This window comes from Theropithecus gelada, chromosome 14 (genome assembly GCF_003255815.1).
Source record: "Theropithecus gelada isolate Dixy chromosome 14, Tgel_1.0, whole genome shotgun sequence".
In the NCBI taxonomy this organism is placed as follows: Eukaryota; Metazoa; Chordata; class Mammalia; order Primates; family Cercopithecidae; genus Theropithecus; species Theropithecus gelada.
The window spans coordinates 10,703,827-10,725,948 of NC_037682.1; the positions used below are offsets into that span (position 1 = coordinate 10,703,827).

The 22,122-nt window shown below is 59.1% G+C and overlaps 2 protein-coding genes across 8 annotated transcripts in view; one reads left to right on the forward strand and one right to left on the reverse strand.

Annotated features, from left to right (window-relative positions):
• The first annotated feature begins 2,229 nt into the window (after nucleotides 1–2,229).
• RCOR2 (REST corepressor 2) lies at nucleotides 2,230–8,222 on the forward strand. Of its 3 annotated transcripts, XM_025357170.1 has the most exons (13): nucleotides 2,843–3,091; nucleotides 3,638–3,655; nucleotides 3,811–3,867; nucleotides 4,169–4,249; nucleotides 4,473–4,525; nucleotides 4,612–4,773; nucleotides 4,887–5,011; nucleotides 5,098–5,167; nucleotides 5,259–5,474; nucleotides 6,486–6,563; nucleotides 6,701–6,758; nucleotides 6,902–7,131; nucleotides 7,262–8,222. In XM_025357170.1, the coding sequence occupies exons 1-13, from the start codon at nucleotides 2,965–2,967 to the stop codon at nucleotides 7,574–7,576; spliced, it is 1,590 nt and encodes a 529-aa protein (XP_025212955.1). In that variant the 5' UTR covers nucleotides 2,843–2,964; the 3' UTR covers nucleotides 7,577–8,222. The 3 variants fall into 3 exon arrangements, with proteins under 3 accessions (XP_025212956.1, XP_025212957.1, XP_025212955.1); XM_025357171.1 differs by lacking the exon at nucleotides 3,638–3,655 and having other exon boundaries at nucleotides 2,230–3,091; XM_025357172.1 differs by lacking the exons at nucleotides 3,638–3,655; nucleotides 6,902–7,131 and having other exon boundaries at nucleotides 2,573–3,091.
• Nucleotides 8,223–8,422: 200 nt separating this feature from the next.
• MARK2 (microtubule affinity regulating kinase 2) overlaps nucleotides 8,423–22,122 on the reverse strand; it is a 76,136-nt gene continuing 62,436 nt past the window's right edge. Inside the window, exons 4-19 of one of the 5 annotated variants that reach the window (XM_025356500.1) lie at nucleotides 21,444–21,492; nucleotides 21,051–21,116; nucleotides 20,891–20,961; nucleotides 20,615–20,671; nucleotides 19,631–19,867; nucleotides 19,068–19,187; nucleotides 18,867–18,966; nucleotides 18,677–18,789; nucleotides 17,104–17,236; nucleotides 16,652–16,833; nucleotides 16,277–16,374; nucleotides 15,288–15,449; nucleotides 14,389–14,646; nucleotides 13,316–13,342; nucleotides 11,148–11,192; nucleotides 8,423–10,578 (exon numbers count right to left, since the gene is read on the reverse strand). In XM_025356500.1, the coding sequence (XP_025212285.1) occupies nucleotides 10,218–10,578; nucleotides 11,148–11,192; nucleotides 13,316–13,342; nucleotides 14,389–14,646; nucleotides 15,288–15,449; nucleotides 16,277–16,374; nucleotides 16,652–16,833; nucleotides 17,104–17,236; nucleotides 18,677–18,789; nucleotides 18,867–18,966; nucleotides 19,068–19,187; nucleotides 19,631–19,867; nucleotides 20,615–20,671; nucleotides 20,891–20,961; nucleotides 21,051–21,116; nucleotides 21,444–21,492 (2,079 nt within the window). In that variant the 3' untranslated portion in view covers nucleotides 8,423–10,217. The remainder of the gene's footprint in view (nucleotides 10,579–11,147; nucleotides 11,193–13,315; nucleotides 13,343–14,388; nucleotides 14,647–15,287; nucleotides 15,450–16,276; nucleotides 16,375–16,651; nucleotides 16,834–17,103; nucleotides 17,237–18,676; nucleotides 18,790–18,866; nucleotides 18,967–19,067; nucleotides 19,188–19,630; nucleotides 19,868–20,614; nucleotides 20,672–20,890; nucleotides 20,962–21,050; nucleotides 21,117–21,443; nucleotides 21,493–22,122) is intronic. The other 4 variants (XM_025356501.1, XM_025356502.1, XM_025356503.1 and 1 more) reach the window with 4 other exon arrangements.

Sequence of the window (22,122 nt, forward strand, 5' to 3'; positions counted from 1 at the left end):
AGATGGCCAGGCCGGCCGGGGCCCCTTGTCCTTTGTGTGGCTTCGCACAAAAGAGGGGGCCAGCTGGGGAGGGGGCGGCTGTAGCAGGTGGGAGGGGTGGGGCCTTGCCCCTCCCCCTCCTAACCTTGCACCCTTGCCCCTCGATGAGGGGGTTGTTCGCTAGGAATGCGCCTTCCCTCTAGACCCTGTGGCCCCCACAGTCGCCCCAAAACTCCTAGGACACACTTCCTGTGTCGTGGCCCACCTCCTAGGCAGAAGCCTCATTGCATCCGGGCCTAGGGACTCTCCCAGCCCCCGCCCCAAGGAATAAACCTCCCCTCCCTGTCCCCACCTCCAGAGCAGAGTCTTCCTTTGGCCCAGAGTGCCTGGCTCTAGATAGAAATAAAGAGAATGAGGTTCTTAGGGGGCGGGGGAGAGGGATGCTGGGGCCGGAGGGAGTCCAGTGGCTGGGGATCCCTGCTAGAGAGACTGGGGGTACCTGGGGCAGCCCTGGAGTAGGGAGGCAAGAAATAAGCAGGATGCTGAGCCTGCGGGTGGGGGTGAGGAGGCCGGGCCCGGGTCCCCAGGTTTGAGTCTGGAAAGGAGGCAAGGGGGGATGGGGGGTTCAACTGAGGCCCTGCCTAATAGGGGGCGGGGGCAAGATAGAAGACAGCATGGTAGGAGAGGCTGGTGTGCAGCAATGGTTGCCTGCCAGGCAGGAGGGGAGAGAGATGAGAGCCTCTCCAAAGGGTGGAGGTGCTGGGGACAGGGATGGCGCCCTGCCACTCAGGAGGGGTCGGCCTGAGAAGACTCTTTTAGTCTTGGAGCAGACCTCCTTAGCTCAGACCGGCCCCTGGTCCATTCATTCTCCTCCTTTGTCCAGACCTCCCCACCCTGGGGCTTGGTGCCCAATCCATGATTTAAGAGGAGGATAGAGGCCCCGTAGCCCTGGCCCGAGGTGTGGCGGGCAACGTGGCCGCTGGCTGGATGGCCCCATGTGGCTGGACAGCGCAGCAGCCGGGTGGGGTTGAGCCTAGCTTTCCCTGGTTGTCCGCAGGAGCCCCCAGGAACAAGCGGCCCCAGCCGGGTCATGGCCTGACCGCAAGACCCCGGCCGCTCGGCCGCAGGCAGCGGGTGGGGGCAGGGATCCCTGGCTGGGCCCTGGGCTGCTTCTAAATTTAGGAATCTGATTACAGAGTGGCCGAGGAAGGGAAGGGAGAGAAGGGCGCGAGTGCGGGCTCGGCTCAGTCTGGGCACAGCGGGGTGTGCCCGGGTGGAGGTGTGTCCAGGAGACTGGGGCTCCGGGTGGGAGGGGCGGCGGGCGGGGGCTTCAGCTTGTGTGCGCGGCAGCACGTGCCCCGGGCGGCGGGGACGGGCACGGGCGCAGCTCGCAGGCTCGGAGCCGCCGCCGGTGTGTGCGCTGGCTCTTTGTGTGCCTGGCAGGGTGGCTGGGTCTGGCTTTGAAAGTCTCTGCCCACCCCCTCCCCCATCTCCGTCTGTGCCGCTTTACCCGCTTCCCTGTCTGTCACTCTGCCCATGCTTGTCCGGGGGGAGGGGGTGCTGCTTCCAGCTGGGGTGACAGTAAACCTAGTGGGGAGGAGACCCAGTTCCTCTATCCCCTGCAGCCCAGACCTACCCCTACACCTCCCACTCCCCATCCCTCAGCCCTTGCTACCACTGTTTAGGGGTGCACACTGCAGCAGTTAAAGGGAACTGGGGCAACCCTTGGGGACCCACAGATCCACCAGAAGCCAGGCTCTGGCTGGGTAGCACTTGGAGGAACTCATTCCTTGCCTGTCCAGCCTCCCATCCGTTCTGGCCCCCAAGGGCGCATGAAGGGGGGTCCCCCCTGCGGAAGGGGGGGCGGGGAGTTCCTTGGCAGGAAGGGAAATGGAAGGAAAAGCTGGGCTCCACCCGGGCGGGCGGGCAGGCGGCCCTAGGGCCCCCGGGGCAGGCGGCAGTAACCCGAGCCCACTGGTGTGTGGTGCTGGTGTACGCGTGGGTGGGGCTGACCCCTGGCTACTCCTGGGGGGCAGTGGGGTCTCCCCCAGGGGCAAGTCTGGGAGCCCAGGGACGCGAGGGGGGCCCCCGCAGCGGGACGCGTGCCCCACCAGGGTCCTGATCCCACCCCTTGGAGGTCTGGCCCTGGCCCCCAGGCCCCGCCCCCCGGGCCCTCCCTCCCACCCCAGGGCCAGATGTTCAGCTGGCGGAGGCATCGGCTGGGGGAGGGGTGCTGAGGCCGCAGCCGGCACTACTTCCCTGCCAGCAGCTTCATTGTGTGCGCGAGGAGCGAGCGGCGGCGGAGAGCGGGCGAGCGAGCGGCAGCCCGAGTGCGGCGGGGAGAGCGAGCGCGCCGGGGAGGGTGCGAGGCGGCGCCCGCGGCTGCGCTCCGCCCGCCTCCCGGCAACTCTGCCCAGCGCCGCGCGCCGTGCGCGCCGTCCCGCCGCCGCCGCCGCCGCCGCCGCCGCCGGGGCCCCGGCGGGCTGCCGTCGCGGGCAGGGGTCTGCTTGGGACACGGGTCCCCGCCCGGGGACTGGGGCATCCCCGGCGCAGCCGAGAGCCGCAGAACCCTGGGGGCGCAGATTGCGCTGCAGCGCCCGGCCGCTGAACGGCGTGGGCAGGTGGGCGGTGGGGTTCCAGGGCGCCCGGAGGACCGGGGACCCCGACTTAAGGGGAACCGCAACCCTGAAGGGCGTACATAGCAATCGCACCCCAGCCGCACCGGACCTTGCGCTCATCCCTTGCGTCCCCCACTTCTGCACAAACTTTTCTGACGCCCTGGCTCGTGGGGGTCGCGGAGAGCGCTGGGGCTGCCCGGTGGGCTCCCACCCCGCCGGACCCTAGCCACGCTGACCTCCTGCCGCTCCTAACCTCAGTGGCGACCTCTCCAGGCCGGGCCGGGCTAGGCACTCGGAGCGAGTGCAGCAACCACTGTCGCTCTCCGAAGGCTCCCGCGCCCCCCCCCCGGGGCAGCTGGGCGGGGTAATGCCCTCGGTGATGGAGAAGCCGAGCGCGGGCTCCGGGATCCTGTCCCGCAGCCGGGCCAAGACGGTGCCCAACGGCGGACAGCCCCACTCGGAGGATGACAGCAGCGAGGAGGAGCACTCGCACGGTGAGCCCGGTGGCCTAGGGTTAAAGGCGCGCCGGCCTTGGGGGAGCGGAGTGGGGCGGGAGGGGGAAGAGTTGCAGACCACGAGTCTATTACACTGATGGCTCCTGCCTCTCCTGGATTGGAGCCTCTGCTTTGCTTCTCCCCCAAGCCCAGGCTGCCGGCACAGCCAATCTGGAACCTGGGCCCCTAGCTGCTGTGGAGGCGTCCTGTCGGCCCCTCCCCTGCCCTCAGCTCCTCAGGGACCGAGGCATCCCTCCCTTGCTTAGAGTGGATCTCTCATACCTTGCCATCTTGCAGGGGACTGAGGTCTGGCTGGAGCAGGGGCTGGAGAGACACCTCCACACAGAGCTGTGAGGCTCCTGTGGTGGGGAGGAGCCTTGGGTTCCTTGCAGAGCTGTGGTCCAGGTCTAGGGGCTGCCCTCCAACCCGGCTCCCCTCCCCCCAGCCGGAACAAAGCACTGTGCTTGGCCTGGGCTCTAAAACCGTCCCCTTGTCCACCCTCCAGCCCCAATGGCCATGGCTGGACAGGGTCTTTTCCTCTTCCAGTCCCTTCTGTGGCTGCAGGTAACTGAGGGGGACAATCAGGGAAAAGTGAGCCTCCTTGGAAGGTGGGGGCCCTGGGTGGTCAGGAAGAACTCCAGGCCAGCCACCTCCCCCGCCACATCCTCTCTCCCGTCCGCCCTCCCTGGAGTCCTGACTACCTCCCCCTGGCTCCACAGACAGCATGATCCGCGTTGGAACCAATTACCAGGCCGTAATTCCGGAGTGCAAGCCTGGTGAGTGGCAGGACAGGCTGTGAAGTGGGGTGGGGGTGGAGGCTCCGGGCTTAGCCTGCAGCCCCACCTGGGGTGCCCTTGGCTGGCTCCCCCTGGGAGGACAGGCTGGCAGAGGTGGGTGGCCCTGTGGCATGGTTAGCTTTCCTGCCCTGCCTTCTTGTCTGGGTCTCTGCCCCTCCTTCCCTTCTGGGCCTCAACCTCCCTGGCTCCACTCCTCTGCTGCCCTCTGGCCATGGGTCCAGCCAGGCTTGTGCCACCAGGCTGATCTGAGTGTCTTCCCTCCTGCTCCTCGGCCTTTCAGAGAGCCCTGCACGCTACAGCAACAAGGAGCTGAAGGGGATGCTGGTGTGGTCACCCAACCACTGTGTGTCAGATGCCAAGCGTGAGTGGGGCACAGCCCTGGGAGGTGGGGGCTTGGGTTCATCCCAGCTCCAAGCCAGCTCTTCTCAGAAGGGGGCTGGAGGCTGAGGTGTGTGTGGGTCCAACCCTTGCCCTGGGGCTCGTGTTCAGGGGCCTGGCCGCTGGGGGGTGGTCCCTTTCTGGACAGGCCTGGGTTAAGAGCTATAACCCCCTTCACCAAGACCCTGCCCCTCCTGCCCCTGCAGTTGACAAGTACATTGCAATGGCCAAGGAGAAGCATGGCTACAACATTGAGCAGGTGAGCCTTGGCCCCTAGGGACTTGGGAATGGGGTGGAATGGTGCTGGGGGCAGCTGAGCCTGAGCTGCCCCTTGCCCCGGGCCAGGCGCTGGGCATGCTCCTGTGGCATAAGCACGATGTAGAGAAGTCGCTGGCTGACCTGGCCAACTTCACCCCATTCCCTGACGAGTGGACAGTAGAGGACAAGGTGCTGTTTGAACAGGCCTTTGGCTTCCACGGCAAGTGCTTCCAGCGTATCCAGCAGATGGTAAAGCCCTTCCACCCCCACTCCCTGGCGCTCCTCTGCCCCTCCTTTCTGAAGAGCTTACGTGGGGCCCAGAGTCTTGAGTGGGTCCCAGCTTCTGGCGTTGCCTCCTCCAGCTGCCCGACAAGTTGATTCCCAGCCTGGTGAAATATTACTACTCTTGGAAGAAGACCCGCAGCCGAACTAGCGTGATGGACAGACAGGCCCGGCGACTGGGGGGCCGCAAGGACAAAGAAGACAGGTGGGGGCAGGAGCAGGCACTGGGCATGGGGGTAGGTAGAGCTCCTGGCACCTGCCTCATTCTCTCCCTGGCCCCTGTGTCAGCAGTGATGAGCTCGAAGAGGGTCGAGGAGGCGTGAGTGAGGGAGAGCCCGATCCTGGAGACCCTAAGAGAGAGGTGAGCTCCCAGAGACTCTGGGCCCTGCCTGCCTGTCCTCTTGCCTCTCTCAGGCTCTGCACCACCTACCCGCCTCTCCTTTCACTGGCAGCCTCTGCCCTCTCGGCCCCTGAATGCACGCCCAGGCCCTGGAAAAAAGGAGGTCCAGGTATCTCAGTACCGCCACCACCCCTTGCGAACCCGGCGTCGCCCACCCAAGGGCATGTACCTGAGCCCTGAGGGCCTCACGGCGGTGTCAGGAAGCCCGGACCTTGCCAACCTCACGCTCCGAGGTCTTGACTCTCAGCTCATCTCCCTCAAGCGCCAGGTGGGGCCCTGGGAAATGATGGGACTATGCAAAGGGGGCACTCGGCACCTGGGAACTGAAGTCTGGGGGGAGCTGAGGTGTAAGTGAGATGGTTCAGGGGCTGAGCCCCATCCTCTAGGACTCTGGGCAATGCGGTGTTCTTTTTGGGCTTTCTTTTAAAAACTGGTCTGTAGGCTGGGTGCGGTGGCTCACGCCTGTAATCCAGGCACTCTAGGGGACTGAGGCGAGCGGATCACCTGAGGTCCAGGGTTCAAGACCATCCTGGCCAACATGGTGAAACCCCATCTCTCCTAAAAATACAAAAATTAGCTGGGCATGGTGGCACACGCCTGTAATCCCAGCTACTTAGGAGGCTGAGGCAGGAGAATCGCTTAAACCTGGGAGGCGGAGGTTGCAGTGAGTGGAGACTGCACTATTGCACTCCAGCATGGGCAACAGAGTGAGATTCTGTCTCAAAAAAAAAAAAAAAAAAAAAAGGCTGGGCATGGTGGCTCATGCCTATAATCCCAGCACTTTGGGAGGCCGAGGTGGGTGGATCACCTGAGGATGGGAGTTCGAGACCAGCCTGACCAACATGGAGAAACCCTGTCTCTACTAAAAACAATACAAAATTAGCCAGGCGGAGTGGCAGGCGCTTGTAATCACAGCTACTCGGGAGGCTGAGGCAGGAGAATCGCTTGAACCTCGGAGGCGGATGTTTTGGTGAGCTGAGATTGTGCCATTGCACTCCAACCTGGGTAACAAGAGTAAAACTCCGTCTCAAAAAATATATATGTGCGTGTGTGTGTGTATATATATATATAGTAAAAATAAAAACTGGTCTGCAGAAAGGGGAGAACCCCAGCGGCTCCCCTACTGAGTAGTGCAGGGGGAACAAGCCAGATGGTGGACGGCAGAGAGCTTTGCCGGGGCAGTGGTGCTGGTGTCTATGCAGAAGTAGGGTCCTGTGAGGGGCATGGTGGCCTGCCTGAGATGGGAGTCTGATGTTCCTCCACTTCCTGGCCTTCCCAGGTACAGAGCATGAAGCAGACAAACAGCAGCCTACGCCAAGCCCTGGAGGGCGGCATTGATCCACTCCGCCCCCCGGAGGTATGGCTGCTCTTTAAGTTAGGGTGCAAAAGGGGATCTCTCTCTGGAGGTAGAGCAGAAAGAGTACTACTTGGGGAGCAGGGCTGCCATTTGCATGGTTTTAAGTCTAAAGGATATGTGTGTTCCTTGCTTTCCAGGCCAACACCAAGTTCAACTCCCGCTGGACCACAGATGAGCAGCTTTTGGCTGTCCAAGGTGGGTTAAACTGTGGTGAGAAGAGAGAACCCCAGGAATCTATCTCCCCACCCTCCAAGGAGTGGGGGGGGGCAGAGGGGAAGGGTCAGGGAAGTAACTAGTTCTAAGGGGTATTGACGCTGCTGCCCTTTTGACCCTTGCAGCCATCCGTAGGTATGGCAAAGACTTTGGGGCTATTGCAGAGGTGATTGGGAACAAGACTCTGACCCAGGTGAAGACTTTCTTTGTGAGCTACCGGCGCCGCTTCAATCTGGAGGAGGTGCTGCAGGAATGGGAGGCTGAGCAGGATGGGGCCCCTGGAGCCCCGGTCCCCATGGAGGAGGCTAGGAGAGGGGCTCCATTGCCAGCCCCAGCCCTAGAGGAAGATGATGAGGTGAGAAGGGGGTGAGAGAAACCCCTCAGAGAGAAGAGGTGAGGCGAGGCGAGGCAAGGCGCTGCCTCGGTCCTTAGACTGGGCTGAGGGCAGGAAGAGCCTGGCTTCTCACTCTTTTCTCTCCCCTCAGGTCCAGATTACAGCGGTCTCCACGTCTGTGCCCCGATCAGTGCCCCCTGCACCACCACCCCCTCCACCTCCCACCTCGCTGTCCCAGCCGCCCCCACTGCTGAGGCCACCTTTGCCCACGGCTCCCACTCTGCTCCGACAGCCACCCCCACTGCAGCAGGGCCGCTTCCTCCAGCCCCGGCTGGCCCCCAACCAGCCCCCACCACCTCTCATCCGCCCCGCTCTGGCTGCCTCCCGCCACAGTGCCCGTCCTGGCCCTCAGCCCCCACCCACCCTGATTGGAGCCCCTCTGGAGCCCCCAGCACCCTCACTCTGAGCCCTGTGGTCCTCCACCAACCACAGGCTCCAGGATCCCTTTGCTGGCCATCCCCAGGCATCTCTGGTGTCACCGAGGACAGAAGGGACTAGGGATCTGGCGGGGTCTTTGGAAGACCAGAGCTGCGCACAGCCCAGCCCCGCCCTGTGGGTTCTGCATGTGTTCCTGGCAGCTGGGCCTGTCTCCTGTGGCCATGGCCAGGCTCAGGGGCCTTTGAGCTGGCCTGAGGGCACTTTCGCTTCCTGGCTGGGACTGGAATGGCTGCCTCCTAGTCTGCTGGGGCTTGGCCTCTGGGCTCTGCCCTTTGTGTGTCGGGGGTAGTGACCTTAGCATGGGGTGGGGAGAGGGCAGTTGGGTGTGCTGGCTGTTCTCATTCCTCTTTCCCTTATTTTAGCAATAAGTCTGGGGTGAGGTGGGGAGGGAGGCTGCAGAGGGGGAGGTGGGCAGAGGGGCCTTACAGCAGCAGAGGCTGGAAGAGAAGCTCTGTCTTCAGGGGCCAGCTGGGAAATGCTGTGGAGCTGAGGGTGCCCACCAAACCCACCTTCCAGAAACTTGGAGAAATGGGGGTTGGGAATTTATGCAGACATGGATTTATTTTTCAACATTTTTTTAAAAATTAAAAAAAAATAAAACCTAAGCTTACTGAGTTTTCTTTCCCTTTTGGTGCAAGGGCCCTGGGCTTTGCTTCCTGTCTGTGCCCTGTGGGTGGGTGGGGAGCTGGGCCCACCCAGCAATGGCCCCAGACAGGAATCAAGTCTCTCCTGCAAGGCAGGCGTGCTGGGCCACATCTTGCCCACAGGGGACTGGGTCCCTGCCTGGCTGGGAGAAGAAACAGGAGGAGGCAGCTCAGATTCCAAACATTCTCTTTATTATGTGTTTGATCCAGAGGAGAAACTAAGTGCAGGGTTGGGGAGGAGGGGGCTAGCCGGGGAGGGGCCACCTTGCCTGGGTGCCCCGGGCCCCTACCCCCTTTGGGAGCCAAGCCATGCCCTCCCGGCCCCCTCAGAGCACCCGGGCTGTTCCATAGGGCAGGAGGGGGGAAGGGAGGGAGGGGGAGCCCTTGGTCTGAGCCGCAGTAGGAGTGTGGGGCAGGAGGGCTGAGGTTGGCGAGGCCCCTTCCTAGGACGCAAGGGCTCGACTTAATCGCTGAGCCTGGCCTGGGAGCGGGGGTGATGAAGAGGGGTGGAGTCATCATAAATCAAAAAAAAAAATAAAATAATAAAATAAAAAATAAAACCCATCACAAAAAAATGTACAACTCAGGTGAGGGTAGGGGCAGCCTCTGTGTAGGACTCCCTCCCTCAATTTCTCAAGAACAGAAACAGCAGAGAAATAAATTAAGGGATGCAGTGGCCACCACCAGCCAAGCGCCCAAAACCGCCCATGCCCACACTGGCCACTGAGGGCAGCAAGCTGGGAGTCGCTTTGCCTATCTGTCCCCCACCCTGTGGAGGGCAGATGCTCCCGGCCCTGCTGCCTAACCCAGCCTTCTGCCAGGTGGCCCTGGAGGCCCTGGGCAGTGTCTCCTGAGAGGAGGGGGCGACAGTGTCAGGAAGAAAAGGCAAGGCTGAGAGATGAGAGTGGTGAGGGAAGTCACTGCTATGGAGAGAGCTGGTGCCCAGATTAATGCCAATGAAGGGGAAGCCATGGGGAGAGGAAGGGCGAGGGGGCTGTGCTTTCAGACAAAGGCTCCCCCATCACAGAGTGCCCAGTGGCCCTGCTCTGGAGACCAACAGCCCAAGCGGCCCCCCTGGGGACCGAGGAGCCAATTTGCCCTGCAGTCCCCTCCCCTCTCCCAGCCCTGGGGTCAGCCCCTCCTTCTATCCGGGAGGGGTGGGAGAAGATGGCACAGACTTTGAGGAGGGAACACACGTCCCCACAGCAGCTTGTGGAAGGAAATGCCCAGCTCTGGGAAGGAGGGGCAGAGGGTACAGTGTGGAGGGAGGCGGAGCCTTGTGCCGGCCCTCCAGCCTCGGCAGCCCCGGGGCAGCCCCCAGTCCCACCCACTGCAGGGCTGCGCAGCACCCCCGCCCCCTGCCCCGCCACCCAGGCCTCCAGCCCAGGGGCCTGAGGTCAGGGGAAGGCCACCTCTGGTGGTTTGCTTGGAGGGGAAGGAGGGAGGAGAGGGAAGAAGCCCACAGTGGGCCTGGCGGAGGGCCTGACGGGAGCTCCACCACTCTTGCCTGAGAGTGTTCCAGCCCTGAGCCACCCTCCCGGGAAACCCCACAGATCCAGTCTCGACTGTCCCAATGGGGCAGGGAGGAAAGGTGGCCGCTGGGATTTTTTTTTTCTTTTTTTCTTTTTGGTAATAAAAAATTTCTTGGTTTAGGCGAAATACTCTGTGCAACCGCAGTACCGAGGGGGAGCCCTGCCCCCCCATCCACCCTCCCCTTCCTTTGCCTCCAGTTGGGGAGAGGGGAAGGGGGAATCTCTGGGCAGGGGTGAATGTGGGGGGCTGGAGAACAATCTCCCACCCCCCACAAACATGTAAGTGAAAACTGAGAAGGGCCAGGGAGGGGAGAAGTGCCAGCAGGGGAGACACACCAATCCATCGCTGCAGTCTCGCCCAGGTGGGGCGGCGCGGCGGCCCGGCAGCCCGTCCAGCTGGCCCGCCCCCGCCGCCCCCGCTCCTGGCAGCCTGTTAAAGCTTCAGCTCGTTGGCTATTTTGGAGGCAATGTTTTTGAAGGCCATGGAGGTGCCCGATATCCGCTTAAATCGAACCCCATTGAGAGAGAGCCGCGGCAGTTTGCACACCTCCATCTCCCACTGCACGAAGTCCTCGTGGCCCGGCGTGCCGTGCATGCACAGCAGCATGTATTTCTCATGCAGCTCGCTCTGGCAGCTGTTCGCGTCCAGCACCTTGCGGATCTCCCGCATCATCTCGTTGGGCTCCATGGAGCTCGTGGTCTTCATACTCCACGTGAAGCGGAGGGAGCGGGGTTTGGCCTCCCGAAATTCTTCCTTCTCTTTGTCGTTGACGCCACTGCCCACCACGTGAGGTCTGTGGAGAGGGCAGAGGCGGGCGTCACGGGGGGCTGAGGCACCCCACCCCAGGAGGGCCACCCTGGCAGACAGCCCTCGAGCCCAGAGAGGAGAGCGGGAGGGAGCAGGAGCAGCCAGGCAGGGCCCCTGGCCGCGGGGGCGGAGGGAGGCAGTCCTCCAACCCCTATGTGTCAGGACAGTGAAGGGGAGAAGCCAGCCTTGGGGTAGGCGGGGTGGGGTCAGGGAAGACACCGGTGCCCTCAATAGCACCAGCACAGACTCTATCTCCAGAAAGAAGCCTCGGAGCACGGGGAGGTGGGATAGGCCAGGGGTAGGAATCTGTAGCCCCGACCACCCGACCCAGAACTCCGACTTCCAGAATATACCAGACCTGAAGAGAAGGGCCCATTAACTCCTGCAATTGGGTTTGGGAAGGGGAAACTCTCTGAGGAAAGGGAGGCCCCAGAGGGTAGGGACAGGGCAGAACCACGGGAGGAAGAGCCAAGTGGCAGAAGGAAGAGAGGAGCAGGAGGCTTGTGGCAAGCCCGGTGGCCCGGGCAGGGCCAGTGCTGGCTCCAGCCCTCTCACCTGAGCGTCTCCACTCGGTCTTTGCTTTCAGGTTCATTCAGGTTCCTCAAAAAACAGAGCGAGGGAGAGTTTAGTGCTGGGATCTCTCGCTCCTTCCGCCGCCACAGACCCAGATGAGAGTGGGTCTGGGGAGGTGCCACCAGTGGGTGGGCAGGACCCAAGCCCAGGGCCCTCTGCCCATCACCTGGCAAGCCAACAGGGCTCTGCAGCACCTCACACTGGCGGCTCAACCATTCCTTTCCAGCAGGGAGCCCAGCACATGGGGCCTGTCCCTCCCCACACTCCCAGATCTGTGCCGGGGAGAAGGAGCCTCCGCTCTGGGGGAGGAGGGGGAGTGGCTGTGCACGCACTTCACTGAGCACACCGAGCACACAGCCCGGCACGAGGCTGCTCCCCCACAGCCAGGGCTCACGCGCTGTTCTGGGGGTTGCGGGTGTGAGGAAGTTTTTGGAGCCACACGCTAGGGTCTCAGGACTGCAGTCCTTTTGGAGGAAAGGGGCTGCAATGCTTTGGGTCTCTGTAGGAGGAGGGGCTGTGGCTACGCAAGGGTCTCTGTCAGAAGGCTCAAAGTGCCAAGGCCTGGGTCTGCATGGTAGGCACCTGGGGATGGGTGCCTGCTACTGAGTGGAAAAGGTCGCCTCCTCCGACCTTTCCCAACTCCCCTACCTGCTGGCCTGCCAGGCCATCTGCTCATACACAGGGAGGACGAGGGCGGGGCGGGGCAGACACCTTGGGTGGGTGGGTGGGGAAGAGGTCTGGCCCCGCTGAGCGGCTTCTCCAGCTCCTGGCTGGAAGATGGGTGTCTGGAGCTAGGAAATTGGGGATTGCAGAGGGAGGATGTGAGAGGAAGGAGAAAGAGCAGCAGAACATAGAAATAAACAGGAAGACACAACCAACACAGGGGTGCACACAAGCGCACTGCGAGCAGGGAGCCCGGCTGTGCGAGGAAGGCACCCGCCCCGCTCTCTCCAGATGCCCTGTGGGGCAGCCCCCTGCTGGGGCCCCTTGAGGCAGCAGCCAGCCAGGCAGTCAAGCGCTGGGTGAGAGGAGGAGGGGATGGGGAAAGCCTGAAGACCCTGTCTGGACGTTCCTCCATCAGCTGTGGCACCAATGTGCCTGCCAGGCATCCCAGTTCCAGGGCAGGGCCTGAGCAGACAGCCCTGGGGAACAGGCACTCTTAACCTGGCCCTTGGTCTTCAGCTTGGTATTTGGCCCCCGAGGCCTGCAGAGAGGATGAGCCTAAGGCCAGGGGTGAAACAGCCAGGAAGGGGCCCATGAAGGGAGACCCCTGAGTAAGGGTGCAGAGATCTGTTGTTTTGCTAGGGCTTGGGGTAGAACGGCCCTTGCCCTGGAATGTCCCAGCTCCCGGCACTTTGGAAGGGACAGGCCATATCTGGAGAAAACAGCCCAGAGGAGAAGAGGCTTGATTTATCCAGATGCTGCTGGTGGCAGGGGTGCTGGGGCAGGGGTGCGGGTGGGTGGGGCTAGTCCTGCAGGAGCTGCCAGGAGGGGGTGCTGTGCTCCATTTGTGAGACAAAAGCTCCTAAGGTCTGGAGGATCTAGACTGAAACCCTGGGGCCCCAGGGTCCCTGTAGTGTCTCCAAAGTCCTGCCATCCCATAGGCCAAAGGGAAGAGGTCACACAGGTCTGAAGTTCAGGAAGCCCAGGAGACAGACAAGATACCATCCCAGATGCACTTGTAACCCTGGAGCTTCCTCACAGCGCATGCACATGACAGGGGAAAGGGCCAGGAAAGGATCCCAACACTGTGACCAAAACCTGGAGTGAGGGGGAGTGGGGATGGGTGGGGTGGGTGAGAGGAGACAATCTTAAAGGGAGGCTTCCCTGAGACAGTCTCCCCTTACTTGAGGACAGGCGTAACTGTGGGCCCAAGGAAGGCCCCTCATTTTTAAAGCCATTTGCCCTGAGTGGGCCAATGTGGCCTCTTAGCCCTGCCTGTTCGTACTGGGGGCACTGAAGGCAGGCTCTGTGCCGTTGCCCAATCAGAGGCAGTCTTCATCCCTTTAAGATGGCAGAGAGAGGAGGGCCACACAGACTTGGTTAAGCAGATGGAGGAGAGTAAGAGCCAGAAAAGGGGAGTTAGTGATGGAGGCAGGACACAGGACACGGACACACACACACACACACACAGCGGGCTCAACGCCTACCTTCTGGCAAACCTGAAAGACAGATTTCTAAAAAAACAAACAAAAAAAAAGACAAAATAAAAAAAGAAATAAAAAAAAACCAACAAGACGGTATGTGGATAAGCAGGTGGGGAGTGGCTTCACAGGTTCAAGGGTCATCCCATTTTCGGAAGAGCCGCTCAGCGAGACTAGAGTCCCAGGCTTTCAGACCTGCCCACCCTCTCTGCAGGCCTCACACCTGCATTCTGGGGTTCAGATGGGGCAGTGGCTTTGGCTCCTCCAGCAGAGTGGAGTGAAACGTAGAGGAAGGGCAGGCGAGCCTGCTCTCTCAAAGCCCCTGCTGCTTCCTGAGCTGCTACTCCAAGGCAGGGAGAGGAATGGGCATGACAGGGACGCGGAGCATCCCAGGAGGCCAGTCCATTGGCTGGATGCACTTCAAGCTGCCCCTCTGTGGTGGCTGGGGGCTCAGGTGTGAGAAACCCCATGAAGAGATCCCCACCCTGGGTCCAACACAGGAAAGCTTTGGCACAACCTCTGGTTAGGTTAGGGAGGAGGCCACTGTGGGCCCTCGCCAGTGATTTCATTTATAGGTTTCACCGTAAGAACCCCCGGGCGGAAGGGCATGGCTGTGGCTGCAGCCACAAACAGAACCAGCTAAGGGGAGAGGCAGTCAAAGGGACAAGAGACCAGGACAAAATTTTCCTTGCTGGCCCCAGCCTGGCTCATGCCTCATGACTTTGCAGCTGCGTCACCAAATATAAGTTTCCATGGGAACCCAGGAGAGAAGGGGGGGCTTTTATTTTAGCATCTGAGTTCACACTCTCCTAGAGAGGAGGCGGCATCGGCCATCTGCTTGGGGCCAGAGAATGAGGGGTGCCTGTAAGGAGTTGGGGAGAGGCCTAAGAGGGGTGGGCCTGGGCATATAAGGTGTTGACAAAGACCCAATTTCTTGTGCTTCCCCAAGCCTCTTCTAACCCCAAGACCCAATACCAGTACAGAGTGTCCCAAATCCCAACCCCCAACCCCTAACCCACTCCCAGTCAGGTAGGAAGGCCTGGCCTAAGCCTCTCTGCCACCCAAAGCTCCTTGCTTACCTGCGTACAAACTTGGAGGTGAACTTGCTGAAGATGCTCCCAGAGGCCCCCCGCCGGCCCTGGCTGTGGCCAGAGGGAGAGGCTGGGGTCACACCATAGGGCAAATTCTGCTGGTCCCGCACCTGTCGGAGCTGCCCAGCATGGAAGGTGCTTCGGCTGGACACACCCCGGGGGAAATTAGTTCGGTCTGGGGCTCCACCACTGCTGCTGATGTTGTGGGCGGATGGGGAGGCGACAGGGACACGTTGGGGGGCTGTGCTGTGAGAAGAGAAGTGGGGTTGAGGGGGATGAATTAGGGTACAGGACAGCCATCATCACTGGGCACCTGGACACCCTGTGGTGGGGACAGGGAGGGGGATGCTAGGGCAGAGGCAGCCATCACGAGGACACAGAAGGAAGGGTGTGACTATTGAGGACAGTGGTGAGAAGGAAGTCTTGTGGAAGTGGAAGGAGATGGTTTGGGAAGGGAGGGAGGGAGGCAAGGAAGGACCCGTGTGTGGAGTGTGGTTTAGGCTGGACAGAGCGGCCTCCCTGGGAGCCGGGCAGACTGGACCCTCAAGCGGGCAATGGGGACCAACCCTCGAGGATTGAGTCCCTGTGATGCCGACTATCCCCAGGGTCCCTAAGGAAACCCAGGAAGGTTCAGAACAAAAAGGTTTCCCTTTGGAGCCTTAGGACAGCTTCCTGCATACCTGTTCTGAGAGGGAGAACTGGAAAAGAGGGGCATTAACGCTCTTTTTTGTTCCCTCCACTTCCTGGCCGCAGGGGACAGACCCATTTCTTGTGGCTAAGATGACAAGAACAGAGCAGGACCCCCAAGTGGGAAGAAGAAATTGCTGGGGCAAGGGGGTAGGGTGGGCTGAGGGCAGCAGGTGCAGCAGCTGCCCCAGCACACTTGCCTGGGCCGCGGCACCTCACAGTTACTCTCCGTGGGGGGCAGCCCAGAGGCCTTGTTGGGGTGCACGGAGGCCGACATGGATTTCTGGTGCTGGCGGGGCCGGGCCGCAGAGACTGCGGCAGAAGCAGAAGCCGTGGAGGCCCGGGACCCTGGCATGGTTAGGCTAGGAGACAAAAGCAGCGGAGAGGCCCGTGTTAGGGGTGAGTGAGGGCAGGAGGCCTGGATTAGGAAGCAAGGGCAGGGGAAGGGCCAGAGCTGGGGAGCTCCAGCAGGGTAGAGGTCAGGCCTGGGCAGCAGCGGGATGCAAGTCAGAACTGAGGAATGCGGGGCTGGGAGTGGAGGTGAGTGAGGTTGGGAAGCAACGAGGTGGGTCAGAGCCTGGGAAGAGGAAACCAGAAATGAAGGAGAGCAGACAAGGGGCTGCTGCCTCCAGGCTGCACTGGCCTCCTAAGAATTCTAAGAACAAGAGAGTTTCTTCTACAGAAAGAGTGGGGTGTTGCTGAGGGGAAGCTTTCATAAACTCCGAAGAGATAGAGCCAGGAATGCAACAGTAAGAAATGCGGCCGGTGAAGGCTGGGGAGCTCTGGTCTCATGGGGATGGCTGGAGTCGCCCTCTATGTGTACACCGCTCCAGATGGGCATCTCTTGGTTCTGCCCTGAGCTGGGACCCCCAACACAAGGCCTTAGGTGCTCATGTCTAGAGAAGGGCAGCTGCCATGCCCTGGCCGTGGTCGAGAAGCGAGCATGCAGCTGAGATGGCCACGGTCAGCCCCACACTTGGCAAACTGCAAGAAGCAGTCAGAGGAAGATGGGGAGGAGGCAATGGCGTGGAATAGGGGAGGGGAAAGCTGGACTGGACACAGCCAGGATGGAACTCCAGGGAGCAGGGAGCAATGCGCTGGCAGGGACAGGAGATGGTGCTGCTGACAGACATCACCCTGTGAGACGTGGCTCCTAGGGAGCGAGGCAGGCAGGGCCCGGGTCTCTCACCTGTCTTTGCCATTCTGGATGGAGGCCTGGCCGAGGCTGGCCCGCTCCAAAAGTGGGGAATTCCTGCTTCGATTTGTGCTGGTGGAGAGGACGCTGTTCTGTGGGGAATAAAGGGCAGGCGTTCTATCAGAAAGCCAAAGTGGTCTACAGCCAGGTTCTCCTGCAGGTTCATGGAACAAGCTTCCCCTCCCTTCCACCTGAAGCAGACAGCGGTAGGTTAAGGAAAGGATTCTGCTTTTACTCCTGGGAGCGAGGCTTCCTACTGCAAGCAGAAGTGGCAGCCAAAGGGAACAGAGTCTGAATTAAGAGAAGAGCTGTCTGGAGAGGGCAGGCCCCACCGCAGGAAGGAAGGAGAGGGCGGGGGCTGCGGCTCACCGTGGAAGGGGTTGGGGTGGTCTTCTTCCTCTCCAGGCCGGGCAGGGGGCTGGCAGGCACCTTGGCTGTGCTGCTGGCTTTCCGCCCCGACTCCCGGTCCTCCTCGGGCCGCTTATTTTCTGCATTGTTACTCTGAGTCTTCTTAGAGTAAGAATTAGAGGTGGGAATGGCAGGACCAGCTGCTGGGCCAGAGGGAGGGTGGGAATGTGTAAGGCCAAGGGGTCCACTGAGTACCAGCCCCATGCATGCTCATCTCCTACAGGGCTGGCCAACAACCCAGCAAGCCCCCATTCCACAGAGGTGAGGGAAGGGAAGTGGCTTGCCCATGGCCGTGCTACTAATAAGTGGCTGAACAAGGACTGAAACTTAGCTCTATTACCCAAGTCCCCACAGAACCTGTGACCTCTCTGGAGAGGGGTGACTCCCTACCTACAACTCCCAAAAGCATTTACCCTGGTCGCTGAAGCGCCGCTGCTTGGGATTGGCCGACACGCTGCGCTGTACCTTGTGGGATGGGGATGGGGCGCTGCTATTGGTCAGATCAGCTGAAGGCCGGGGCTTCAGGGTGATGGTGTCACCTTCCAGCTAAAAGAAACAGAAAACAGCTTCAAGGGAGGGCAGAAGTCACGTGGAAATCCCTACAGATGGACACATTTACACATACCACCCTCTCCCAACACTCAAACACCCCAGGATCATACCAGACGTCCACTTGTAAGACCAATAAATCCCCCCTTCACCCTGGAGATACACATGCTCTGACACAGACACTGACAGACACAGCCTCAGAGAGGAATACATAAGCCACACACCCAGAGACACAAATATCCACAAGAACACATGTCCAGACTCAAGACCACTCCCCTCAACACAGAGCAATATGGGCCTACACCAAGTGGCAGCAGGTGCCTGTTTTTTTTTTTTTTTTTTTTTTTTTTGAGACGGAGTCTCGCTTTGTCACCCAGGCTGGAGTGCAGTGGCGCGATCTCGGCTCACTGCAAGCTCCACCTCCCGGGTTCACGCCATTCTCCTGCCTCAGCCTCCGAGTAGCTGGGACTACAGGCACGCACCACCACGCCCGGCTAATTTTTTGTATTTTTAGTAGAGACAGGGTTTCACCGTGTTAGCCAGGATGGTCTCCATCTCCTGACCTCGTGATCTGCCCACCTTGGCCTCCCAAAGTGCTGGGATTACAGGCGTGAGCCACCGCGCCCAGCAAGCAGGTGCCTCTTAAGGATCCCACCACCAGAGGGACAGCAGGGCGGGGAGGCTGGGAGTTCATGTGGGGACACACAGATGATGAACAAAACCCAAATGGGCAGAAGAACAATCACAAAGTCTCCAGATCCACAGACGGGAAGACGGACACATACACACACACACAGATACACAACCCAAACATAAAGCACTAGACAGAAGCAACAGACTCAATAGCCGGGTGTGGTGGTGCATGCCTGTAATCCCAGCTACTTGGGAGGCAGAGGCAGGAAATCGCTTAAACCCGGGAGGCGGAGGTTGCAGTGAGCCAAGATCCTGCCATTGCACTCCAGCCCGGGCAACAAGAGCGAAACTCCGTCTCAAAAAAAAAAAAAAAAAAAAAGGCAACAGACTCAAGCTTCTGATCAGATACACACACAGACCCCCCTGCCCCACACACACCCACCCACCCACGCAGAAATGTACACTTCCAGATACAGAAAGACACAAAGATATCTAGATCGACACAGAAGTGCTAGCCGATGACCTAGACTCATCTAATCAACGCAGACTAACCTAGATCAACTACTCACCCGTATTGAAACTCTGACCCAGTCTCACACCGACCCTAACAGCTTTCTATTAATTCAGTCATGGAGATCAGTGAATGGGCCAGAGGACCTTAGACACCAAAGCTGAGGCTTAAAATTGGTGAGCAGAGAGCACACCTACTCAGAGATGAGCTTCTGCCTTCAACAGGTGTTAGAAGCATGGGTGCTACTGACAGTGAGGCTGGCCAGGTCAGAGAATGGAGTGGGGAGCACACACCTCGGAGCTCTTGTAGCCCAGGAGCAGATAGGTGGCCATCACCTCGTTGTATCTCTGGCCCACCAGCGAGTCCTGGATCTCTTCCCGTGTGTAACCCATGGACACCATCAGCTCTGCACAGGGGGACATATCGTTAACACTGGCCTCAACTCCTAGGCAAGCTTAACCTCACAGCCCGGCACAGCCTCACCTGTCCGCCGGGGGTCCTTGTAGTCAGGGAGTGGCTCCACATAAGGCTTTAGTTCATCATCTTCGTGACCCACATTCATCCATCGATCTTTCATGATTTGCTGGAGAGCACAGAGAAGGAAAAGGGCAGGGGGAAGAAAGTCAGCTGGAAAGTTTCCATGGGGACCCTAGGCCCTTCTGCCAGCTGGGCTCCACCGCTCACCTCTAAAGTGCCTCTCTTGCTGGGATTAAGAATGAGAAATTTCTTAAGCAAGTTTTCACAGTCCGTGGACATGTAGAACGGAATACGGTATTTTCCCCTCAGTACCCGTTCCCGCAGCTCCTGTAGGAGGATCCAGGGTTAGAAAATTGAAATTATCCCAAGGCCAAAGGAAGAAACATAATATCCAAGATCCTCAGAGCCTAGGCCTAGCCAGACATAAATGAAATATGGAAGAAGGCAGAGAGCCTGGGACAAGACACCTCACCAGAGAGGCAAGTGAAGTCAAATACCCTCGTACCCTCTAACTTGACCAGTCCGAGGCCTGCAATCCGGAGTGCCTTGGGGGATGAACACACACACAGTTTATCCCATCTTTCGAGAAAGGAACTGAGGTTATTCATTCCCAGGTGCAGAAGGCCTTTGACTGCTGCTACCTCAGCAAGCCCTTCTCTGAAGCTTTGGCTTGGGACAAATGTAGACAGGTGGCAAAGGCAGGAGGTCAGGGCTAAGACCAGAGGCCGAGAGGAAATGAGAAGCAATAAAAAGCTTGCACTTCACTCCACCTTGAGATTCTGTCCATCAAAAGGCAGGGATCCGCTGACCAGTGTATAGAGGATAACTCCTAGGCTCCACACATCCACCTCGGGTCCATCATATTTTTTGCCCTGGAAGAGTTCTGGGGCAGCGTAAGGGGGACTGCCACAGAAGGTGTCCAGCTTGTTCCCAAAGGTGAATTCATTGCTGAAGCCAAAGTCTGCAATCTTGATGTTCATATCAGCGTCCAAGAGCAGGTTTTCTGCCTGGGAGGTAAGATGGAAAACATCAGGGAACCAAGTGAACCAGAATAAGGCCCTGGGCAGGAAGGAGCTGAGGGGAATGGGAGAACAAATGGAAAGTCATCTTCAGTCTCAGAACTTTCTCCACCAATGTCAGGGCAGGGCTTCAATCAGCGTGAATGGGCTGGGCAGGAGGAAGGCAGTGCAGGCCACTCCTCACACGGGCAGCCATGGGAGAGATGGGATCCGAAGGCCCAGAGACCCTGTGAGCTGTGCAAAGCTACAGCATCAGGCCCAGGTTAATCAAATCATGTCTGTGAGGACTCAGCAACCAAGAGACTCACAGGTGTCCTCAAACTTGAATATCTTGGTAATGGAGATGGTATATGCATGCCTGCCTGAAAAGCAGCTGGGATACAGCTGTGGAACTTTCAGCACTCTTCCCTGGGTCGGCTACCAGGTTGCCTGAAAGACCAAGAAAGCCTGGAGTGTGCCTTGCCTCTCTTGGCAGCACTGAAAGGTGATGTGCCAAGACGTGAAATGGCAGAGGCCCCCTGCTCAAGGGCTGGAACGGAACCCGAGGTCCAGCCACAAGGTCTCTATCAGAGGCAGCCCTAGGGGCTTTCTGGTCATCTCAAAAAAAAAAAAAAAAAGGCAGGCTGGAGTTTCCTGAACACTCAGGGCCTGATGGTTATTGATGGTTTTATCAGGGAGAATGAGGGGAACAACCTGGCCCCCACTCAAAGGCACAAGGAGAAGTACATGCCTTACCTTTAAGTCTCTATGGACAATAAACTTCTGGTGACAGTACTGTACAGCAGACACTATCTGAAAGGAAGGAAGAAGGGTTAACCCAGGGGTGCCTGAGGGTGGGCCACAGGGGCTGGCAGAGCAGTGATCCTGCGACCTAGTGCTAAGCTACCACACAGATAAGCAGAGCCCAAAGTACCCTCCAAGGGCCACTTATAGACAGGCAGCTTATCCTTATATGTCAAACCCCAAAAGGCAGAGGTCAGGTCCAGATCCTATGGAGGGAGTCACACCTACCTGGCGGAATTTGGCTCGAGCCTCTTTCTCTTTCATCCTGCCATGAGCCACTAGGTAATCAAATACCTCTCCTGTAAGAGACCAGGCAGGGATCTCAGTCAGAGCTGGCTGGAGGTGGAAGAAGTGGGGGCACAACAGGAAGAGGCAGTTCCACACCTACCGCCACTAGCGTACTCCATGACAAGGTAGAGCGTTTTCTCAGTCTCAATCACTTCAAATAATTTAACTACAAGAGAAAAGGCCAAGGCTTAAGTCAAGAAGCAGCAGGGGCCACATACTGCTCTAAAACATGTCCAGGAGCATCCTAGGGATGAAAGTCTCCCCTCCTTTCATGATCCCCCACTCCCAAGAACAAGTTCCTCTCATGCCAGCCAAACTGCTAAGGACAGCCCCGTATGCCAGAAGGGGAAACGGATTTTGAGCTGAGCTTCCCCAAGGGCATCCTTGAAGACCGCAGACTCCAGAAGGCAGTGTGCCTCAGGGAGAAGATGACACGCTGGAAAGCAGAGCCTTGCTGTTGGGGAAGAAGAGAGAAATGACAACTTGTGCTCACCTATGTTGGGATGATTCAAAACCTTCATTATTCTTACTTCACGGAATAGCTGGAAGAGAAAATGCCAGGGGTCATGCTTGCTCAACTTGCTCCCCTCAGGTACCTCCAAACAGAGCCCCTGCTAGGATTATTTTTTCCCAAAAAAACCAAAACCAGGCAGGGAAAAGAAAATAGGGTGGTTGTCTAGCTCATGCGCAGCCTTCCCCATGGCTGGGAAGTCGGGGAAGCTGGAGGAGGGCTGGCTGTGGGGACGTGCTACCCGGGATGGCATTGGGATGAGCCAGCCGTGCCCTCTGCTGCGTCTACCAAATCCAGCCCCAAAACAGCAGGCGGGTTTTGGCTGGGTGCCTCTGCTGGAGGGAGTGTGAGCCCATGTGCGTGAATATTCAGAACCCGAGCTGCTGCCTTGGTTCAGTGACAGTACACACCCCAGCTTGGTCTGTGTAAAGGGGTGGTGGAGCACCAGAGGGGGACCCCATCATTTTCTGATTTACAGTAGTCAGAGGGCTCTGTTCCAGGGGATAGGCCTTTCCTTCCTGGGCCTCCAGGGTGGTGACAGAAGAAGCCACTCCTATATATAGCTGATGCCAATTTTAATCAAATCCACCTCCACACACTCACGCTCTCTTTGTGAAACAAAACCAGGGGCTCCAAACCATGTATTTTCATAAAGACAGAT

Excerpts from the sequence above, each read along its gene's own strand:
- RCOR2 (XM_025357170.1), top strand. The coding sequence starts at position 2,965 with ATGCCCTCGGTGATGGAGAAGCCGAGCGCGGGCTCCGGGATCCTGTCC. Across the intron at positions 4,250-4,472 it reads CTGTGTGTCAGATGCCAAGC|TTGACAAGTACATTGCAATG; the intron begins GTGAGTGGGGCA and ends CTGCCCCTGCAG. Across the intron at positions 5,168-5,258 it reads CTGGAGACCCTAAGAGAGAG|CCTCTGCCCTCTCGGCCCCT; the intron begins GTGAGCTCCCAG and ends TTTCACTGGCAG.